Source organism: Argopecten irradians, chromosome 16 (assembly GCF_041381155.1).
Source record: "Argopecten irradians isolate NY chromosome 16, Ai_NY, whole genome shotgun sequence".
Taxonomy (NCBI): Eukaryota; Metazoa; Mollusca; class Bivalvia; order Pectinida; family Pectinidae; genus Argopecten; species Argopecten irradians.
Window position 1 is genome coordinate 12,768,513 of NC_091149.1, and position 15,922 is coordinate 12,784,434.

Sequence of the window (15,922 nt, forward strand, 5' to 3'; positions counted from 1 at the left end):
TCAACAATACACACAAACAGATTTCTGATTCGATTTTAAACTTCCAGTATGAAACATTCAGATTAATTCAAAACATCAAGGCAAACTCTCCCAATATTTAATTAAATGTGATTTTAATTTTCAATCATGAACCACTTGATATAAACAAAATATACATTCTTTTTTAAAATAACATTATATTTCTTTTTCATACATTAAAAAACATTTAAATGAAATAGTTTTCCAAAAAATTATACAATATTTCATAAATCAAAATAAAAAGCTATTGTGATGATTAACCTGATGCGCTGATGTAGTTTGCCGATATGGTTGATGTTAATGTTGTAGGAAGTCCTTTTCCTTGTACAAAGAAAGACACAAAATGTTCCGAGGGTTTATTGGGGTCTGGAATATACAAATTAAAAACAAGATTAAAAAAGTCGGAAGATTAAGTTTATCATGACCATGATAATAACAACAATAAATTTGTTACTTTCACTAAGACTGCCAAACAGCTTTCTCTGAGGTTTGCCGCAAGTGACCAGTCTCCAGTACAATCTTTTAATTTTTTATTCTGAATTTGTGAACTGCTTACTCACTATATATCTAAGAGGAAAGTTTTGATAGGTACCTTATGTATTTTTGAATGTACTGTCCTGTTTTTTGAGAACTAATGACAAACACTATCTACTATATAATGTTGTAACATGCAATGAGCAAAAAAGGATGAGAGCTAAGGTTGTTTTATCATATAACTGGCCTGTCCAGCCATGTAATACAGCCATGTCATAAATATCGTAAGACATGTGTGTAATAACACTATTATGATATCACATGTAGTTTTGACATCATAATCTATCTATGACGTCCCATGATTGTTTCAGTAGATGGAGCTGGATTTGTACTGTTTTATATGGAGATAAAATCAAAAGTTTCCCTTACATTTCTATGAATAAAAGTTATGTGATAAATAGAATCTTTCACTGGTGACAATGTAATATGAAATTTATCAAACTTGTTACATAATTTGATATGCCACTCACCTAAAGGCTCTTACATATCAAATTGTTGAACTCGTTTGATAAATTTCATATTACATAGCCACTAATGTAAGATCCTGTATTTTCTAGGTAAGTATCACTCACCGACTTCGGACACTTCAAATGTCTGTGAACTGGTCACTATAGGGTAGTTGACATGTACTACAACCTTAATCTTCTCAAGGAGCAGTCTGGCCTTCAGTTGGATCTATAAATAGAAAAGTCACTGACCTGTACGCATGGTTGAGTTTCTTATGTTAAAGTAGGGATTACATCTCATATGCCTTGCTGAATCTTTCTACATGAATCATGTATCAAACTCATCTTGAAATTTATATCTTAGCTTTATGGAATTTCCCATCTTAAATGGTTTGCTGTTAACAGTGTTAAGTGTTTATTTACCTAAATGGTAAATGAAGCAAGCAAGAAAAGTTAAAATTTTAAAAATGTTGATAGTTTTGAAGACTGCATCATTTGTTTCATAATCACATTTCATTATGCTTTTGTATTATAAAATATTATAGAAACAATGGTTCGGTGTTCACAGATCACAGAGGGATCTTACCGCCCACAAAAGAATTATCTATGTCTGACAATGGAAAAAGATATCTTTTTTCTGCTTTTTAAACTTAAACTACACAAATCTAAGATGGCGGCCTGTCGACCATCTTGTTGACTGATTGCATGGTTCCAAATTGCAGTGTGCAAAACCAGGACCTAAAGGAAACCTACATATAATATTTTCTAAGACAGATCCTTTCAGTATTATCATATCATATATAGTGGTAACAAACTTTAACTATCAAAATCCAAGATGGCTTTCTGTCGGCCATCTTGTTGATCGATCAGTCCCAAAATGCAATATGTGCTACTAAGTTTCTAGGGTAACCTGCACATGAAATTTGAGAAAGATTCCTCACTTAGATTCCGAGAAATAGTGATAACAAGAATTGTTAAGGGACGAATGGACCATGGACGAAAGGCAATGTGAATAACCCACCATCTGATGTATAAGAATTGATGATTGATGTTGATAATTCTTGTTTAAGCTAATAACAGTGAAGTTCTTCAGCACTACTTACCCTAACAGTAATGGACGGCACTCCATCTGTGTCCTCATACTCCATCCCAGTAGCTACCTACACAATACAATGACAATAGCCTTACAATATCGTATTCTTAAACATAAACATAATACTTTTGTAATCAGTTTTTCCAAAATAGTTCTTCATCTCCACACAATCATAGTTTAAGTTTGGTCAATGGCCATGGAAATCAAATGTTACAACTGTAGAAGACGATATATGGTACACTAACACTACAGTGTCCAAATTGGATAACACCGGCATATTTGTCTGGATTACAAGGTTTTAAAATTACCATATTTGACCAAATAAGAGCTAATGTCCCTACAAGGACCCCTCCCCTCTTTGAGGCCTCATTTCAATTGCTCAGGCATAAATCACATGAGCATAAGACCCAAACTATCAAAACTGTGTAGGTTTGCAATATTTTTGCCGTATTAAGCACCTTTTCATTTTTTCAATTTTTCAAACATCCTGGGAGCTTATTGGGTAAATTACAGTAAGATAACTTAAGAAGGAAAACACCATAGTCTGTAATACACATGGACCCAGATTAGAAAAGGGCCTGTTTGGACAAGTTATGTGACTTAATATTGGGTAATAATAATAAAACTTATCACACATAATTAATGACGTTTACCATCTTGATTATATATAAATCATGTACATTTAAATAATATGACGCCGTTTTCATAAGAAACTTATGTTTTATCAAGGTGACAGGATACAGATTGATTAAATAGTTAATTAAATGTCACAAAAAATGTTAATGTGTAAAATTAATCTATAAATAAACAATACTTTTCATTTTCGTGATAAAATTTAGAAACCAGCAATGTCAGTAAGACATCTCAATACTAGTACTGTACTGCTGACATTCTATGGGAGGGTCATTAAGATTTACAGGAGAAGAGAGTTTAGCTCTTTAGTGACAGATTTCATTGATTAGTTTTGGGGATAGTTTTTGCCCATGTACAATAAAAAAACATCTTAAGACAAAGACCCCACTTACAGATGGTTCATCTAGACTAGAGTTGACTTGACAGGAAATCTGAAGGTCATCTTCTTGTTTGACATTTGGCACAATCACTGTAAAATATCAATATCTCAACATTTGTAATCTGATACATTTGTTGACTACACTATTGCTGGAGACTACCTCATTATCTTGTTTTTAGGTAATATATATGTATATACAATAAACAATTTTTTTCAGATATTTCGTAGTTGCAGTGGAAAAATAGAAAGCAGATCTCAATCTTGAACTAACTTGCCATAAAAAAGCTGTAAAACGCAACATGAAGTCGCTGTGGAAATAAGTTTTATTTTTATCAATATAATGTTTACATATAATACAGATGATAGGTCATACTCACTAATCGGCTTACTAAAATTTGTATATGTATCTTAGAGAATAATGTAGTTAAGTGTCATTTACATGGATATGACCACAATAGTACTGAATATGCTGTTTCTTCCTTTTTTTACATAGCCTACCTGATTTACTTGCTAATTGTTTAATCTTTTTCTGAAGCATGGCCATTTCTCGGTCCATATCGGGGTAGTTGAGTTCTCTCGCCTCAGTTGTTGGAGGTATAAATAGAGCAGGGTCTGTCCCCAAGTATGAACATTCCAACCTCCCCGCGTCACTCAGTGTTACTATCACGCCCTTCAGGTCACTGTCACAACAACTTAATTAATTAATTAGGTCACTGTTACAAAAACAACAAATTAAATAATCAGATCACTGTCATGAATTAGTTGATAAATTGATTTGTATAAATTCTCTCTTAGGACTTCTGAGGACAGATTTCATTGTAGATAATGTGTTTAATAAATATATAGTGAGTACATGTGTTCCTGGAGGCTGCATAGTGCCAAAAACATTGACATTTAATTATAGTGACGATATGCATATCATATAATGGCTCTCGACAGAAAAATGATAATATTTTTGTTGATTTTTTCCATTTTGATGTTGAAAGTATCACAAAATTAAGAATTAAATTTTTTGACAATCTCTTCTTTCAATCAATATTCTGATTATTAAATTACCTGATGAAGTTTATTATTATTATTTACTTACGAGAATGTGCCCACACAGACTTGTACTGGGACGTTGTCGAGCTTGGCGGCCCATTTAAGCGTACAGTCCTGGTACACCATCAGTGACTTGGTGTGTGATCCCACAAGGTAATTCACTCCTCCGTCACTCACTGCAAATCAACATGGTAAATTTATATACAGCAAAAATTACAGAAAGTTTGTTCTGAGTAAACTATAAAAAACAATGAAGTACAGTGTAACATGTCAAACTAGCCCTTGTCCAATCCTGATACATGACCTATTCTGGCTTAATTAATACCATATAAGTGCAATCAAAACCTGTATAAAGTAAAACATGATACACCTTTATAATGAACACACTCTTTACAAATATAAGGTTAAACTGCAGAACTTTTCATTCCTCACAATGCTTTTATATGATGTCCATATAATTATATTTATATATCATTATTGATGCAATATTTGTATAACAAATAGTACTTGTAATGCAGTTTATTTGTTGGCACCCACAGGTTTGTTATAACTAACCATCCTTTACTGTAATCTAAAAACCTGTCTATACTGGCCAAACATACTGGTCGCAATGACAGTTGGTTAAGACACTGAATCGGCCTTTAGAACTTCAGTTGAAAATTGATCTCCGTGAATTATCATCTTTATCAGATTTTATTGATAGAGATATCCATTCAATTTTTCAATCTGTGAATTTTAATCTTCCAAATTTTCTTAGTGATTTGAAATGAGAATGGTGAAATTTAATAGCTGTGAAATAAAATTTGGTTTACAGTAGTCAAGAGGTTTTGTTCTTTGATTTTAAGAGTTTATAACTGCCAAGCTAATACCGTATAGTGGGTTATTTTAGCAGTGATGATATTTTCGCGATTTCTGGGAACATTGCTATGATGATATCGTGAAAATTTGATCTGCAAAATATTGAAAAAAGTTTGAATGATATCCACCCTTAAATCCATATCGCAAAAATTCAAAATTGTTAATATATGAGTTTCTCATTTTTAGATCAAATTGCGAAAAATTTTGGTCCGCGAAAATAACTGGCTAGATGGTATTTAATGACAGATAACAAAGTGAAACACTTGTCTATAATTCACCTGAAGCATAGGGTAGGAAACAGCTAGGGTCACACTCCATCTTCTTCATAAACTTTAGTTTACCCGTCTCTGTTAAACATAATATATTTCTTTCTCCTGCAAAAAACGAAGAATATCCATACTCAGACTCAATTACAAACAATTGAACATTAACAATAAGGTTACACAATCAGTATTGATTTATTTAAAACACCCTCCCCTTCCTCTCCCTTTGCCAATGGTAAAGTAGATAGACCATTGGCTTATTTGGTGAATTGATATTAAATGTTCTAAAAAAACCAGGATAATTTCGCCTTTTAGAAGGTGCCAGATTGGTTTTTAAAAAAAAGGAATATATGTCAGCTAGTGTTTTGAGAATACCTACAGTTAGCATCTGGCATTACCACATATTTGGGTTTTGAACCTGTAACACGAAGGGGAAGATATAGTGGAATTGAATAGGCTAAAATGATGTACAAATGAGTAGATATGATAGGACCAGTATTTGGCTTTAATTTTTCAGGCCGAAAAAAATTAACTCTGATCCCCATCAATTTCATATCAATAAATACTCTCATACTTGCCATTCATCAAAACATAATTTTTTATAACCATGTACACGATGTGTCCCACCTATGATGTCATCAAATTGATGATTTTCCTCTTCTCGCCAAATTTTGCTAGAAATTCATCGTCTTTAGGTTAGAAAAGGCTTGAAATGGATTTGGCCGCCACCTTGGAGCAACTTTACATTTTGCATGGATATGCGTAAATACACGATACACAAAGTGTGAAAATCTCTTTCTGCTCCACAAAGGCGGCCACATTCTTTTTTAGAGAAAACCACTCAAAAAGTATGATTTTTCAAGGATTTTTGTGAAAAATGGCGTGAAACTGCATGTTGATGACGTCATAGTGAACATAATTGGCACATGCGGGATATTTTCGAGATGTTATGTGTTAGCAAATGTATTCAGCTTTTATATTGAAAAATATGTTGTTCTTTACTGGAGAATTAATTTTGAGGCCATATTCGAGTCTTAACGTACCTTCTCCTTTGGTTACCATGTTTTACTCTGATAGATTATTATATTGCTGTACCTCTTTCCATGTGGTATCAGTATGTGTATCATTATCTCTGACGGATCTGTACCTAGATTTAATTTAGATAAATATCCTAATAGATTTGCCTTACCTAAAACTAGAATAGTCTGTGGTGTATTTTGTTGGAATTGAGTCACAAAGATGTCCACTGCCTGCTCGCCAATATTGAAACACCAGTCAAACTGTTATGGAAAATGATACAGCATTTAATATCAACATTAATTCACTTACAACATGAAAGTTACAGGTGGTTTTTTATTTTAAACATCTGTTAAACAGAGGAAAATCACAAGGATAAGGAAAAATTAATTTCATATATTCAACTAACCAGGAGAAAAAATCATAATTGGGTAATTAATTGGAACAAAATGCATCTGTTGTACAGTTTCAGGTCAACGGTTTAGTTTTATACTAGGAATATGGCGATGAATGAAGAAACATACACTAAACACATTTAATCAACCCATGCACCCCTGAAATTTTATAATGGGTTGTTCCAGGTCTTGAGGTAGAAGAGTTCAAATTTGACTTCAGGGGTGATGAATGAAGAATATTTACATTCAGAATATGCATGGCGACCTCAATGAAGATCATGCATGTGTATTATCTATTCTATCTTTGCATATTACTAAGTTATCTCCCTTGAAAGATTAGGTACATATATTGGTTGTGACATCATTATTTTGTGAGGGAAAATTCATGCAATTTTACGCTAAAATATATGATGTTATGCTCACATACATGATGTCGCAGTCATTACCTACCTGCAAGGGCAGATAACTCTTTAAAATACACAAAGACAGAATAGACTATGCTGAGTGTATGGAGGGTATTATGTAATTTATGATAAAACTAGTACTAGACAAGCATGCTAAAATTAATCTTGACATCATACAAAAAGTTTGAAGATAACATTAAACTTGAGTATAGGAGTTCCTTTTATTAATTAACATAGTTTTCACATTGGAAAATTCTACGGAAAACCCAAATGACATGCTATGGTAGTTTCAAGAAAAGGAGAAAATGCTGAAGTTATAGAATTTAGCCATGCAGACAGGATTTCTTAAAGTCAAGAAGAATAAAATCTGAAATGATGTGTACTTATTTTTGTCTTGATATTTGTATATATATCTTCCAATATTGCAGTACATCTCAGATTTTGTAGACTTCAACATAATCTTTCATTGATACTTTAAACAGAATTAAGCAAATAACTTAAGTAAAAAAAAAAATAAAAATAAACTTAAATGATATTCATTTAGATGTAAAATATAGGTTTGGATAAGCATAATTATAAAAAAATATAAAAGGTTATAGTAAACAATGATTTGATATGTCTAAGATGTGCACAAACAAAGTACAAGATTCTATTCATCACATTGACATCTATCATACGACGTGACATCCCAAACAGGTGGTTATCATTATTGCTGATTAATCATTTTAAAAAGCCAGATCAGAATATTTCAAAAAAGCAAAATAAACACTCTTCAACTTCATCACACTCTTAATTTAAAATGTAACACCTGCAAGCTGTAAAAATTAAAAGAGGAGAGCCTCTAGCATAGCTATATGTTTGCTTAATGATTAATATAAAACCATACATAGAACAGTTCTCATTTAGTTTAACAAAATTATACACCATCTACAAATTCCTCAATTCAAAACTTCAATTTCATTTTTATAATTTAATATTAGAAATTTTATAAATTTGGAGATCCAGGTACTTCTAATTATATATTAATACAATAAATCATGTACATGTATTAAGTCCAAGAAAAGAAATTGATAGCATTGATTCAGAAGTACCTATTACATACCAGTATGTCAACTGTCTTCATTTTCTTCTATCATAATTTATCTTAAATGGATCTTATAGGGATAATTAATCCTTTCCAACTAAATATACAGCAAAGCCAGGGGTAAAACTAGTTTGAACTGCATCTTATAGGGAAATTAATCCTTTCCAACTAAATATACAGCAAACCAGGGGTAAAACTAGCTTGAACTGCATCTTTTAGGGATAATTAATACTTTCCAACTTAATATACAGCAAAGCCAGGGGTAAAACTAGCTTGAACTTCTAAAATAAGGCTTATAGCGCAGGTGTTTGTAACTGATACAAAAAGCATTAAAACCTATTAAGCCATGTAAGTTCAATTATATACTATTCCGTATTTGCATATTACAGAGTTATCTGCCCCTGCGGATAGGTGTTGATTGTGATGTCATGTGTTTTCGAGCGCAACATCATACTTTTCAGAGATAATGACATGAATTGCGCTCACAAAAAACTCTGTAATGTGCAAAGACTGAATAGTAATGTTCAGAACCAGATACGGATATCAAAATTAAGTATGCTTTTCCTGAATCAAATATCATAATACTTAAACTGGTAATCAAGTAATTATAAGGAAATACCTCCTACAAACAATTTGTGAGGATTGTCAAATTTGTAATATCCACGGAAATCCATACATTCTAGGTTTTTTTTTATATTTAAAGTCACTTTCACCTTAAATATCCCTTAACATTTATAAGAAATTTAATTTCAGTTCATTAATATTTCAATTAAGAGAGTAGAAACATAGAAGAAGTCTTAGAGAGAAAATTAGTGTCTAATCTGAGGCTGTTATCAAAGGCAGATACAATCCAGATTTGAAGACGCTTCAAGTGTTAATTTTGAGCTGGAGCTGAAACAGAACACTACATATATACAAATACTATATAATTTATATAGTCATACCTCGCATACAGTCCCTTGGCCAGACACCTTCAAAAATCATCAAACACAACGCCTGTACTACACAATACATACATACAGGATACAACTAGCTTCATATTTCTTAATTTTGGATTAAAAAAATAAATAACATAATTTTGCTTTAGACTTTAACAGCCCATCAGTCAAATCATGAAATTGAATTAAAGAAAATCTGAAAGAGCATTTATCTAGTTTCTTGCTTAAAACTGAATATACCAGTCAAAGGTTTATGTAATAAAATTGATACTAGACCAGTGAATCTTTCATGTGTGACAATTCAATGACTAGTATGATGAAATAGTGTAAAAATGTTCAGAAATGCCAGTCTAAGTTGTTAGTGATATTGTTAAGTATCAAATCAAAATAAATATGCATCCATGCTGATATAAATTGGCTCCATTTCCTGATTCTCCGAAACAAGATGCAGATCATGCAAAATAACATGTGAAGGGAGGGAAATTCCTACAAAATTAATTTTATATATAAATATACATGTACTCAACTAATGGAAGATTACTTTCAAGATTGTTTTTTTCTCTCTCTTTTTTTTTTAATTTTTTTTTTCATATTATCTTCACAAGAATTTTACAATCTAATGTGGTAAAAAAGATTTTTTTTCAAATTAAAGTTATTTCATAAAACATTTATAATTTTGTAAAACAATAGAAAACTTTTGACCAATACCAGCGATTTTTTAGGTATATTTGGGAGAGAATATATATAGACCCCTTTCTCTAGAGAAATGTTGATGTATTTTACCCAATTTTATCAAAATATTTTTACAAATAAAGAAGTCTCTAAAATATACATATTTCAAGAAAAATGCAATGTAGCGTTTTCCAATTTAAAAGGTACAGGCCCCTGATTTTACCGAGTTATAAAATCAGTGCAATTTAATACTGTGTTGTGCATATAATTTTCATCTTGTGTCCTGTTGTACTGTCGCCCATATATATAAAAACTACCATGTCACAATAACCGGACAATGTGTGACAGGACTGGTGTGTAGTGCAGTAATTCTTGGTTAAATACATCATGTGATTACAAAAAACCATTATGCAGTAGTACAATGGAATTATTTTAAAGATTTTTTTTTTCATTTAATTACACTATCTAATACAGGGGTTTTGAGATCCCAAAAAGAAGTGGGTAAAGTACAATTTACCGTCAATTAGTACCACCTTCCGGTGATTATTACGTCACGAAACTCATGTCAAATGATGACGTCATAATCATCGGTACTTTACCCACGTAGTTTTGGGATATTGAAACCCCCGTATTGACCCATGGCTCCTGTGGTGGCTGAGTATTTAAGGTGACCCAACATATTACATCATTATTTTATCACTCGGTCTCAAGTTCAAATCCCATGGGGAGCAGTTGCCAGGTACTGACAACTGGTTGGTTGTTTTTCTCCAGGTACTCTGATTTCCCTTTATCTACTTTACCTTAAATGACTCTTGACTGTTGACGTTAAACAACACAAAAAACCCAGTCCTAATCTAAAAATATCCCAAGTTTTCTTAGGTTGTCACAGATCTAAAATATGTGATTGTCACAGATCTAAAATGTGACTTTTCTTTATCCAAACGCAGATAAAACTTCAAAATAACATAAATTAATGATCATTAATTTCTATGATTGGGTTTCTCTCCTTCTACTTTACTTTTGCAGTTAAATGATTATTTTATGATGTACCAGCAATCTTGGAGTTATAGGTATAGATGTATAACTGAATCAGCTGCAGGGAAACTTGAATGTGTTCTATATCAAATATCTGTGTTAGATTTTACCAAGTCTGCATTTTATTCTAGCTCAAAATTAATGTATTGTATTTAAATTCTTACAGTCAGTTTAATATCAAAAATAACGTTCTGACTTAACCTTTTAACATTACATAACTATAAATACTTTGTCATGTGCAGGTGGTATTACATATATAAGTGTTATCACGGAGTGACTTCAACCAGAGATCACTCTCAGAGTTACTTACATTTACTCTTTTACCGGACTTCATACTTTGTGATTCTTCTTTTGTCTTGGAATCTGTGGCAACTGCTAATACCTGATACCTGTACATAGAAAGTGTCAATAAATATATAGCTATAAATAGGCTATATAGTGTCTTACTATATAATATTACAAAGAAAAGTGTTAGGAAGGCAGTGTTTTTCCAGCCTTTATATTTGGGGTCGAAATTCAACCCGATTCCCAATGGTATTTCTTGTTATTATTTCCCAAATCAGTGGGAGACTGAAGCAAATTTTGTGTGTATTTTTTTTGTGTGTATTTCAGAGAGATTTTTATGTCACATCCACTATTCCGTATTTGCATATTACAGAGTTATCTGCCCTTGCGGGTAGGAATTAATTGTGATGTCATGTATTTGCAAGCATAATGTCATATGTTTCAGAGAAATTGTCGTGAATTGTGCTCACAAAATAATGACATAACAATTGATACATACTCGTGAGGGAGCGAACTCTGTTAAATGCAGAGACGAATACACTTACTTATAGCACTCTAACTGCCACGACGAAGAAGCGGTGACGAAACTGTCCAATTTAGGAATGTATTTAATAGGGCCAGGTAAAAGAGCTCCAGGTAGAAAACGGCTAAACGAGAAACTTTCTTGTTCAAAAATGGATACAGTTCCATCCATAGATTGCACACATATAAAATCCTTTCCTGAAAATTTTAAAAACAAAATGATTATAAAAATATAATTTACAAAATGCAATATTTTCTTTAATCAAAACCATTACAGTTATAAAAAAATTTGAACATAGGTATTAATGTGAGCTGTCATTTTTTTTAAATGCCTTTAGACATCATCTTAAAGTACTGCATTTGACCCAATAAGTGCCAAATCTCTATAAACACCACCCTACCAGTACCACTCTTTTTTTTTTAGTTGACCTTTACCCTTTACTGAACTAAATAGACTGTAACAGAAGTCAAGCCTTACCTCTGACTGAACCAAATGGACCGTAACAGAAGTTAAAGGCCGCTCTCTGTAGGTTATGTTCGTATGTCTTCTTAAGCTGATACTGACGTCCATGGTCCACTGATCCTGGCATCACTATAGACGAGACAAACTTATATTATCACTCTGTATATCAATATTGCTGGTAGGTAATGAATGTTATGTCATAGTAGTGTTTGTAACATAGAAAACAACTTCATTATTATAAGTATAAACATATAAACAAACTCATCACCAGATAACTCTGTAATATGCGAAAAGAGAATAAATCAGACAGATTTATTTATCTACATTATAAATACATTTATGCGTAATTAAAAAAAATCCTTGCCATATAACAAATAAAAGATTCTCTTCTCTTTTATTATCTTCATTTATGTACAATTTGGGGTTTAAATGAAAGATATTTTTTATTATTTTTTTACCTTATAAAAAGGCTGTAACTTAATATTCCATTCATATATGTATTTATGGAGATTTTTTTTGTTAAGAAAAAACATTAATATCAAGTGTCGACTATAGTCAACTACAGCGAAGAGGAAATGTATAATCCTGGCGGCTGTAGTCGACAACAGGGAAGAGAAGGGTTAAAATCATGTTGAATATATAAATAGTTGGCACCCTCACCTGACACGCTGTACACAGCTAACTTCCTAGAGTGTAGAACAGCCAAGTGGAGTAGATCGGAGCCACTGTAACAAAACCAAACATAGGAACATCTTCTGTATACACATTTCAGAGCAGACCTTAAAATGTTTATTATAATATATCGAAGATTTTTTCAGACAAGATTAATTAAAGCTTGACAATGACATATTACTCTGATTATTATACATGAATCTAGTATTCAGTTAGAGAATATTTTGTTACAATCCCCGGCACTAATTACAACAAATACGATATATAAAAAGACAACAGAATGACAGAATAATTCATACATTTTGGACCAAGTCTTTCATTGACCAATAACTGAGACACTGCTTGAACAGTCAAACAGCTAGAACAATACAAACTTACGAGGCAAATACTCCAGCCTCCACTTGAAGAATAGGGTTGGGTAAGGAAGACTCCAGGAGTACGTCCTCAGCTCGATATCCTGACCATCCATCTTCTTGTTTAGTGGGCCGCGGGTGGTACACACGCAGGATTCCCTGATAACTACCAGTTACAATTTTGTCTAAAACAAAACCATGGGGAAAAAATTGATATCAAAATTTCTTTTTACAGATACACTAAAATTGTAAAGTAAATGGCCTGCATTAGCTAGAAAATAAATTGTAGAATACTTTTAAAGAAAAACAAAAACGGAAATTTTGATTACTTAATTTGCACTGATCATGATCACTTTTAGATAGGTCCCTAATTGCAAATGTTTTCAGTCTCAAAAGTAATTTGACAAATTGTTAAAACCATACCAGTAACTAATTACTTAAACATGATATTAAACAAAATTCTATGATGTTGTAAGTGAAAGAGCAGGCTAAGTATCTATTATATCATTGGATCTGATATACAAAATGAGACACAGATTTCCTAATTCAATATTAAATACCTATTAAAAGCAAAAGCAGTTTCAGGGTTTTCATTCATGCCTTAGATCCTATATATAATATCCTGGGTTTTTTCTCTTCATTTTTTTTAATTTTTTTTTTAATTTTCTTTTCTGGCGTGGTTGGGGAGGGATTTAACCAGGGATCCATTTAAGGAATATCTTGTGCAACACTAATTTTGATCAGATACCATATGGTTCTTAAATCTTTTGTAACAACTCACCCAATCCATCAGAACCATTATCAATATTTGCTACACAAATACAGCCGGGTCCAAATTCTTCAGCTTCGCCGACAGAGGTAGACCACCAGTCCCGTGCCTTAAACAGCGACATTCTGGGTGTGCAATTCGCTTCACTGCAGTCGTTTGAATCTCACCTGAAAAAGTAAAAAGTCTTGTTTCAATTCCTACCTTATTTAAATTATCTTTGATTGACTTGCTATCTAAATGGTTGTAATAATTCCCTTAAATCTTACAAACCTGAAACTAAAAATAGATGTTTGCGCCTTCAAAATTCATGATGTTTTTTTAGGGCTGAAACGATTAGTCGAATAATCGGAGGCAATTAGATTAATGAAGCTAACTGCTGATAATCGATTAAAGATTTTATTAATCGTTAATCGTAACATGCATAGCCAGTGCATTGTAAGCTGACTAAACACGTTGACAGATCATGGATTTCTGAGTAAGCCATTCCGACTGGAGTTTCATCTCTTTATGTACATGTTTTGAACTCAACAAAGCATATATGATGTGAGAAATACTTGTTAAATTACGTCTCTGTGGAAGTTAAAGTCATTAATCAATGAAAAAGTGGATGTCATGAGAAAGCTTGCAACACGCTGTTCGCCAATTTTCACTAGCGATCGACTCCATGTTGTTACGTCGCGGAGGCCTAATCGCCGCCGGGACATTCGGGAGCAGAAGGAGCAGTAATCTGGAACATTTAAATTTTACTATTGCATGTGTTTATCATATAAAAAGAATGTTTTTGTTCATATTCTAATTGAATATAAGAGTTGTTGATTTATTTTATTTTTTTGATCACGGAAATAAAAAAGTTCATTGACGAAAATTTGGTCATGTCGCTCCGTGGCGATCCAGATTTGGTTGATTAGTCGTACGTGTGAAGGTCACGTCAAAACAGCGGGTTAGCAGACTTGATTTAAACGATGTTACGGAAGACAATACAGGAACGGAATTCAGAGCTTGTTTGGGATAAAATACGTTTGTTTTGTCAATAAATTTATTCTTATTTGTTGGTAGGCTTAGATAACAAAACATGGCGGACGTTTTCAGTAGTCAGTAGTGAAACAATATAGTTGCCTTCAATTCAAACGATTAATCGATTAGTAATCGATTACATGTGACCGAATAATCGAATACAAAAATTACTAATCGTTTCAGCCCTATGTTTTTTTCAGTCTGATCAATCTATAGCTTAGTTTAAAATTGCACACAATGACAGAATGCATCATAAAAGTGAAAAGACATTAAACAAATTATAAATATGTAAGTTAGATTTGTGCAAGTAGCAAAAATGCTATACTGATAATACAGATATCTAGTTCAGCAGAGTATAGAAGAACAGGGAAAATACAAATGATTCGTTTTTGCAACAATGTGAAATTGCATATGTTTTATGGGGGTTTGTGGAATGTTACAGATATCATGACTTTTACAAAATAGCGCTCTGTCCATTAAACATTCACAAACCGGGGGGGGGGGGGGGGTATTATAACACTTGTGTGTGTGACCTGTTAGTGAGTTGTTTAGTTTAAAATTGTGGCTTATTATCGAATGATACGTATAAAAATGCCTTCCAATAGATAAAAAACTCTCCAAGGCAAGGGACTTTTTACCAAATCACGTAAAATTTGTCGAGAAATGAAGTTGTTTACATGATATCCAAGGAATTGACAGCCATGATGTTGAACTGTCACGATTTCGGTGTAACAATAATGGAAATAGAAACTGCATCAATTGACAAGTTGAAGACTTAATGACTCGGTGATTAATTAATGATATTCTTACACTCCTTATATCAGAATTTGCATCACATCTTTCAGGGAATCAACACAGATAATTCCGGAGACTGGAAATGAACTAAAAGCTCTAAAGCTATTTTTCACGACTGCGCAAGCGTCGGATTACCGGAAGTGAGTAGAAATATAAGTTATTATTTTTTCGAACTCGACAGTATTGTCAATGTTTTTGTTCGAAATATTTCTTCTTAGTTGATAAGATTTATATAGTTT

General features: G+C 32.4%; 1 protein-coding gene across 2 annotated transcripts in view; it reads right to left on the minus strand.

Annotated features, from left to right (window-relative positions):
- Positions 1–15,799, minus strand: part of LOC138311103 (protein PTHB1-like) — a 48,520-nt gene extending 32,721 nt beyond the window's left edge. The window contains exons 1-16 of one of the 2 annotated variants that reach the window (XM_069252541.1): positions 15,699–15,799; positions 13,887–14,041; positions 13,131–13,290; positions 12,741–12,805; positions 12,096–12,209; positions 11,641–11,815; positions 11,121–11,199; positions 9,110–9,136; positions 6,455–6,545; positions 5,281–5,376; positions 4,191–4,320; positions 3,602–3,783; positions 3,117–3,193; positions 2,102–2,158; positions 1,125–1,227; positions 280–384 (exon numbers count right to left, since the gene is read on the minus strand). In XM_069252541.1, the coding sequence (XP_069108642.1) occupies positions 280–384; positions 1,125–1,227; positions 2,102–2,158; positions 3,117–3,193; positions 3,602–3,783; positions 4,191–4,320; positions 5,281–5,376; positions 6,455–6,545; positions 9,110–9,136; positions 11,121–11,199; positions 11,641–11,815; positions 12,096–12,209; positions 12,741–12,805; positions 13,131–13,290; positions 13,887–13,998 (1,573 nt within the window). In that variant the 5' untranslated portion in view covers positions 13,999–14,041; positions 15,699–15,799. Of the gene's footprint in view, positions 1–279; positions 385–1,124; positions 1,228–2,101; positions 2,159–3,116; positions 3,194–3,601; positions 3,784–4,190; positions 4,321–5,280; positions 5,377–6,454; positions 6,546–9,109; positions 9,137–11,120; positions 11,200–11,640; positions 11,816–12,095; positions 12,210–12,740; positions 12,806–13,130; positions 13,291–13,886; positions 14,569–15,698 lie in introns of those variants that run through there. The other variant, XM_069252542.1, reaches the window with a different exon arrangement.
- Between the last annotated feature and the right edge of the window lie 123 nt (positions 15,800–15,922).